At 36.4% G+C, this 8,193-nt stretch overlaps 1 protein-coding gene across 1 annotated transcript in view; it reads right to left on the bottom strand.

Annotated features, from left to right (window-relative positions):
• Positions 1-2,397: 2,397 nt before the first annotated feature.
• The window catches only part of LOC148954091 (macrophage mannose receptor 1-like), a 34,060-nt gene continuing 28,264 nt past the window's right edge, over positions 2,398-8,193 (bottom strand). Inside the window, exon 2 of the mRNA XM_089086129.1 lies at positions 2,398-3,292. Within this exon, the coding sequence (XP_088942255.1) occupies positions 2,430-3,292 (863 nt within the window). The 3' untranslated portion in view covers positions 2,398-2,429. The remainder of the gene's footprint in view (positions 3,293-8,193) is intronic.

Below are 8,193 nucleotides of genomic sequence, written 5' to 3' on the forward strand. Positions count from 1 at the left end.
GACCCATAGGACTAAGAAAAATTATTCAAAGCCAGGTGCGGACATATCCAGGATTTTCGTTCGGGGGACTATATTTTTTTTTGTGGGGGGGGGGGGGTAATGGTAAAGCTACAGAACGCATCAAAAGGTTATCTACATGCATTTTTTTTTACTTTTTTTCCGAGTCGTAAAAATTTCGGGCGGGGGGGGGGGGGTTCAAACCAGATAGCCCCCCTCTTCCTTGATATGACCTTGAAGCTAGGGATTATTTTCATAATTTACAAATTCTCTCCTTAATTGTGCTTAATTTTGCATTGTGGCGGGAAAACATTTATGCTGTTTATAACTATGAAAGCGAAAATCCTTATTTTATACTTTTAGCAACTACACGTTCAAAAAACCCTACAGGCTCTTAAACTGCTCCGACTTGTGGTGAGTGACAGCTCATTTGAAATATATCAACTGTCTGATGATGGCACTCCACTTTTTGACAGAAATAGGAGCCTTTTTGTCATTCTTTGACCTTACAGAAGAAATTTTAAAACTAGGGCGAAAAGAAAATCGCCCTGGTTAAATAAGAAAGTCACAATGAGCTCTAGCAATGAAGAAAATATTGAATTTTTTGATATATCCAATCGCTATTACTTTTCACCTAATAAAAACACTGTATAAGGCATAATAAGCCAAAGCAAGACCATTTTCCGCTTTTTTGTAAGACAAGGATTTTGAATTTCTTAGAAAAAATTATTTGGAAACTAAATTGAATTCAAGAATTTTAAACGCGGTAAGAGGTATATATTATGAATCGGAGAACAAGGGGCTTTAAAATGAGCTACTAGTCAAGCAGATTTGGTTTAGTCCCAACAAATAGAGTCTGACCCCTTAGATTTTTCCTTTGCTCTAAGCTAATTACGATTGTGCTCCGACTTGTGGCGAGTGACAGCTCTTTTTAAATGTATCATCTGTCTAATAATATTACTCCACGTTTTGACAAGAATAGGAACCTTTTTCTCATTCTTTGACCTTATAGATGGAATTTTAAGACTAGGGCGATAAGAAAATCGTCCTGGTTAAGTAAGAAAGTCACAAAGAGCTGTAGCAATGAAGAAAATATTGAATTTTATGATACATTCAAGTGCCATTGTTTTTCACATATTAAAAACACTCTGTAGTGCATAATAAGCCAAAGCAAGGCCATTTTCCGCTTTTTTCAACTTTTTATATACTTTGCAGGTTCACCAGACGTGTTTAATCCATGGAACTTTTAGTAAATCCAGTTCTGTCTTGAATGCACCAATATACTGAGCAGGTCCACAGCCTGGGGTGCCCTATTGTCAATCTTGATCGTCAATTCAGGCTGCTTCAACAGTTGATGGGATACATGAACTTGGCATTGAACTGAAAGGACACTGTTTCTCTACATATGAACTTTAATCCCTGCTGGGTGAATTTTGTCTAGTGATTGTGATGTTTTTTTTTGGGGGGGGGACGAGAAGATAGAGTAGATGAATAGTTCTCTTTTTTGTGTCTTCGAAATTCAGTTAGGTCGTGAATATTTATTAAAGCTTAAAATTCATTTATTTTATTTTTTGGGGAGAAGGGGTATAGATGGCTCGTAATGATTGTGTATTTAGGGTTTTGTAAAGGGTGATGTTTTCCTATAAAAGTCTACAAAGTTTGGGCTTGCTGTTAATGTGGTGATTTCTTTCAATAAAACCCTTTTCTTCTACCTATAAAGCAATAAAGTAGGTGTTTCAAACTTGTCTATTAGGAAATACAATTTTAACACATCAAAATCAAATTCTGGCCTATAGTGGAAGAAAAGTTAAAGCAAAGCAAGCTTGTCTTACTAAGATCTTAGTTTGGAATACACACTAGACACATTAATAAATCCTTGCCAAGTACCGGTTATTTCCTTCTCTTATTTAATCCTAATTTAGAACAACAAATGGGTCGTACCCTTTTTTCATGAATTTGGCAGTTTTTCTTCTTTTTTTTCAAAACCGGAATTTAAACAGTTAAAATAAACATCAAAAGAACCTGTAACAAATTTAATTCATGTTTATTTTTCGTTATTCATTAATTGAGGATTGTTGCTTGGATGGTCGTAGTCAAACGACTAACAACATATCTGAAAATGATTACTGGAAACAGATAATAAAACGTTGAGTTCTCCCTCCGACAGCTAGTGACTTAAGTTAAGATTATTCTCCCAATCCTGTAAAAATACATGTTAACTTGGATCATTGATATACCCAAATATCAAAATTGATGAATCACAGATTTTTTCCCCTAAGCCTCACGATGCTATACCTTGCAGAAAGCAAAATCATGCCAAGGCTGTGAAATTGTTCAATATTTCCCCCTCTCTTTATTTCTTTACCTCCTGTGTGGGCTTAAATAAAAAAAAGACAACTAAAAATGTTAAAATGACCTTTATTTAAGTAAAATTAAGCCTTGCTATATGCGGATATCTTGCATATGACGCTAAAACTTGTACTGATACTACTAGTAGCATGCCAATATCCGTTGTTTTGAATATATGCAACGTCATAACTCGATTGAGCATATTCCCAGTTCTCGTAACTTCTGTAGGTGCCATCTACCCAATATCTTGAACCATACAAGCAACCCATCCATGCTCCGTTTGGTGTTATTTCGCGTATAAAATTATTTTCTTCGCTGGAATGAATAGAAACCATATCAGCACTTTCGCTTCTACAAATGGCAACACCATCTCCCCAATACATGCTTGATTTGACTGAGTAGCAATAGCAGAGATTGTTTTGGAAGCATTTTTCTGTATAGTTAGTAGGGCAAGGATCCGGCTGTACTGTTGTTGTTGGTGGTACAGTTGTTGTTGGAATTAAAAGTGGCTTCTCACACAGAATTGGGCGTAGATCAGTACAGGGATTATCACGCCATTTAAATGGTACTTTGTAGCCTTCATCTTCACTACCCAAGTAATGAACGCAATCACTGGAGTTAGCGCCATTTGTTGGTGCATCATAATTCCAGCTTGTATAGTCTAAACTGCTGCCATCTACCCATATAAACGTACTATTTTTTCTTTTCAGCCCTATCCAGGCACCACGCCTAAACTCATCGGGAAATACATAAATAAACTTGTTTTTGTCTTCTGAATGGATTGACACCAGATTTCCTCCAAAACCGTTGCAAATTTGCTCAGCAACTTCAAGACGAACGTAACCGTCAACGTACTGAAAGCAGCTGCAGTCGCTTTCAGCACTGCAAACTAGACTCCATCCGTTGGTACAATACTCTCCTTTTCCAGAGATTTGATTCTCAGGGTCTAAAAGAAGAATTATTTCTTACTATTATCACAGATACAGGCTATGGTAGTTAATAATTTGAAAGGAAAATACCCTGTCAATAATAAAATCTGTGTATTCCTCTGATCGATTGTTACGTAACAGTCTTTACAAAAAAAAATATCTGTTTACTCCAGAGATAAAAAATCTTAGCTAACAATAATCGCTCCCTAACAACTTTCATACATTTAATTAGACAACACATTAAAAAAGAAAAACAAGCACTCAATTTTCTTTCATATATAATATATGAAATTTTCTGAGTTAAACGTCGTCTTACCAAAAAAAATATCGTTCTTTATCTGAAAATTCTCATTTATTAAATATCGAGAGTTACCTTGCGGTTTAATTGCTTTTATCTGTTTTTAATGTCCGGCCACTTGACCATTTTTTTTTTTTTTTTTTTAATCCCCAGAATCTGAGGATGACGCCTAAAGTTTTTATTTTTAGTTATAAGGAATAGTTCTGTGAGACAATAATAGTTTTGAGACAAAAATAGTTCTGAGACAAGCGAGATGGTATTTAAAAGTAAGACTCCTGCACAATGAGTAACACTCTTGTGAGACAAGTTTGTGAGATATGACGAATAACGTTTCAAATGGAAGATAAAGGAGACTTTTATCAACACATTAAATCAGTAGATGTTACTATAATGGAACCTAGGAATTAGCTAATGCTTCTGACAAAATTGTAATTGAGTTAAGAATTAAAAATGAGACAAGCCTGGAAAAGAAATTCAGCATCGCCAAAACTTTCTTATTTTTTAAGACATTTGTAGAAACCATCTTAAGAACCTGACAGCTCTAAGAAATTACTGTGAGTAAGGAGCGACTCGGTCTAAAAGTAACCAAATTTCTAAGAAACGCAATTTTGATAGCAACGGATACATCATATGAAATGGCTTTTTATGCTGATTCCAGATATTTTATACTCGTATTTAAAATTATACAAAAAAAAATTTCACCTGAAAGTAAGGAGCAAAATCAAAACTTAAGACAAACAAAAATTATTCCGTATAGATAGATAGATATTTATTGCAAAACAAAAGCCTCTTTGGGCCATGGCAAAAACAAACACAGTTCCATATAAAGTCAAAACACATGATAATAACATATATAACAATAACAAAACATAGACCAAGGCAAATAAAAATAAAATAACATAACAATTGCAACACAAAAGCACACATAATACTATAAAACTAACTCATATAGTTACACACAATGTCACACGCATAATAATAATAATGATAATAATAATAATAATCGTGTATTCAAAAGCCTTTCTACAGGGTCATATACACTATACATCAAGTATAGCAGAAAAACAAAAGTAAAACTCCCTTCAGCATTTTTATTCCAAACCATAACAAATCTTCTTCACAATAGTTCTTTTCTTATCTTTAGTGCCTGATCAACAAATCTACATAATCTACACATGAGGCTAGGTACCGTCTGAGACAACATGCCCCGAAGTGAAAAATTACTTTTCCCCAAAATACCCTCCCTCAAATCAGTAAGCCCCTGGCATCAGCACAGAAAATGGTCCAGATTTTCCTCTTCAATATTACAAATGGGACACGTGTACCTAGATGCCGGGAACCTCTTACCTCTCTCAAATACTTTACTCCTCCATCTTAAAGGCAAACAGTTGGCCCGCAGCTGCAACCAATATGACAAATACTTACTTGGCAAATTAAATTTAAAGTAAATTTCATGGCCAAACACCTTTTTAAAATCCTTATAAACGCTTAACGTCTCGGATCTCTCACTTTCATTCCCCCATGTGTGTATCTCCTGTTCTTAAAATCTTTGTTTAACTATTCCTTTTATATCAATCTTACTAATGGAGGGACCTCTACCATCATTCCATATATATGACAATCCTAATCTGTCTAATAAGGATTTAACCCTAAACGGCCATGACCTCTTACGCCCTGAAGCAAGTAGCTCTTCATAGGCCTCTCTAATAAGTTTACCTCGTGGTACCTGCACTATCTTCATCCAAAATCTAACTACCTGGACCAGCCTATGTTTACGGAACAAAAAAGCCCTAGCTCCTCTTTCAAAAACTGGGTATGCGTAGTCATATGGAGGCCGAAAAGGCTTTTGTAATAAGTTACCTGAAGGGTCTCCAGCTGTTCTACCGCTTCCATCCCCCATAATTCCCCACCATAATGAATAACTGGCATAATCTTTGTTAAAAATATTCTCTTATGCATTAATAGACTTTTAATACCCATAACTGTACCATTCCTACAAACCGTCGAATAGCCGCTTTCCCCCTTTTTACTGACTCTTTAATGTGGGCACACCAACTACCATTATTTTGAAATACAAAACCTAAATATTTCGAATTTTCAACTATCTTTATTTCCTCTCCATTAAACATAAACTTACCATTACATTCTTCATCCTTTCTTTTACCAAAAATAACTATTTCTGCCTTCTTAACATTAAGTTGGAGCTTCTTCAGATCTAAGTAATCTGCAACAAGATCTAACAAAATCTGTAATTCATGGGCAGACTTAGTACGCAGACTTAGTACATGGGCAAGCTACAAGTACGCAATCATCAGCGAAAAGCAAAGCCGAAAATAATTTTTAACCAAGACGCACTGTCGGAGCCCACTTTATTTCCAAAAACGGGACTAAATCATTTATAAATATAGAAAATAAACGGGGGGGAAGAGCACTATCTTGTTTTAACCCTTTACGGTTTCTATATACTCTACAAAAGCACTGATCTATTGCCTTTACTACCGCCTTAGTTCCGCAATACATGCTAGTAACTAACCTCACAAAAATACTAGGTAAACCTATACTTCTCAGAATATCTACCAAAAGCACCCTCTCAACATTATCAAAAGCTTTCCTTAGGTCTAAAACAGCTGCACATAGACGGCTATTCCCTGTTCCATACTTATCGACTAAAGCTCTAAGCACAAATGCCCTCTCTGCTGTACTATAATCTTTCCTAAATCCTCCTTGCTCTTCATTTATAATCTTGTTTTTATCTAACCACCTATCTAGCGTCCTATCTAAAAAATTTTCTAACACTTTGCTAAAAACTGGTGCTAAAGCTATGGGCCTATAGTTATCATTCCAGCTAGGATCCCCCTTCTTAAAAAGCGGTATAACAACTGAAGTCTTCTATAATTCTGGCCACTTACCTGTAGATACAATACTATTAAATGCTATAACTAATATCGACAAAAACACCGACACAAATTTGTTAACCACCCAGGCTGGTATCCCATCCAAACCTGGTGCTGAACCTCCTTTTATCTTACTAACTACTTCTCTAACCTCCTCTCTTGTCACTTCCCCTACTAATTCATAATCATACTCCTGCAGCAGGAAAATACTTTCACCTGAACATGACGACTGACTATCCTCTTCTAGCCCTTCACAGTCTCCTTCTAAATTCTCAAAATAACCAGGCCACGACTCCGGTGGAGGCGTTCGACCTGAAATATTAGCTCTTTCCTTTCTCATTCTACTCCTAAACTCTTTAACATTCCCTAGTGTAAAATCCTCCATCATTTTTTCCTTTCTAAACTATCCCATTCCCTACATTTCCTATTCAGCAATTTCTTATATTCCCTATTCTTAACTCTATAAAAATTCAACGCTTCTAACCGCAATTCTTCATCCTGGTACTGCCTAACAATTTCTAATTCTATTTCTACCTCCTGCTTTAACCTTCTACATTCCTCATCATAGTATCCTTTATCTCCTGATTTAACTTTCCTTTCTACCGCTTTACTAGACCACTGGTGCACTAACTCACATAACTCGGCAAGGACTTCCTCAGCACCGCAATCTAGATTTCTAATCTCCTCTAATCTATCCATTACTTCCGGTCTCGCTATTATCTCATTCATATTATCAATTTCTTTATTATTCCAATCTTTTTTAACGGTTTTCGAACTCTAACCTTCTCTTCACCGACTGTCTCATACCTCTTTCCAATACTGCTCCACTTACCTTCAACATCTAAACCCAACTCTAACTTAACTGGCCAGTGGTCTGAACCAACTGACTGAAGTACCTCAACGTCAACTGATTGAGCTGCAAGCCCACTGTCAACCAACACATAATCTATCAGACTCGGACGAGCTCCCGAAATACAGGTAAACTCTCCTACTCCCCCATCAGTTCCAAATCTCCCATTCCCAATTATTAGACCATTCTCCGAGCAGAGATCCAAGAGCCTTCTCCCCCAACAATTCACCCTCCTATCCATATCTCTGCTACTTCTAGGCATTCCATACTCAGATGGAACCTAGTCAGGCCCTTTTTGGAACGAAACACTCTCCATTTCTAATAAAGCACCCGTATAAGCGTTAAAATCCCCCAAAACAACAAAAACATCCTCTGTAAAATCCCTTCTTAGTCTACTTAACTCTTCAGCCAACACGTCCTATGTTTCCTCTCTATTATAGGAACTATTCTGAGGCGCTATATACACAGATCCTAAAGTCATCCATTTATTTCTCACTAACTCCAACCGTACCCAAACAATGTTCTCTGAATTACTAGCAATTCTATGATAACAACGGAACGAGCTTTATTTAGTAGCACGGTTATTCCTCCATAGCAGCGCATGTTTCCAGCTGGCTTTGGCGCAACAAGCTCAACAATAAACCCGTCGAATATCAGATGGTCAATTGTGCGATGCCATGTTTTAACTAAACCCTATAATATCGATTGACTTTAAGCCTTCACTAACCTGTTTCACTTTTTTGTTCACACCTTGTACGTTCCAGATTACTAAACATATTTGATTTATATGGCTGAGTTTTTCCGAATCAATCCGTATCTGTCGCTCTTCGGTATTAGCTGCATCAAAATCTGAATCTTCCGGAGTAATGCGGTAAT

The sequence above is a fragment of the Artemia sp. Qi Xiang Cuo genome, chromosome 3 (assembly GCF_049724085.1).
Source record: "Artemia sp. Qi Xiang Cuo chromosome 3, ASM4972408v1, whole genome shotgun sequence".
Taxonomy (NCBI): domain Eukaryota; kingdom Metazoa; phylum Arthropoda; class Branchiopoda; order Anostraca; family Artemiidae; genus Artemia; species Artemia sp. Qi Xiang Cuo.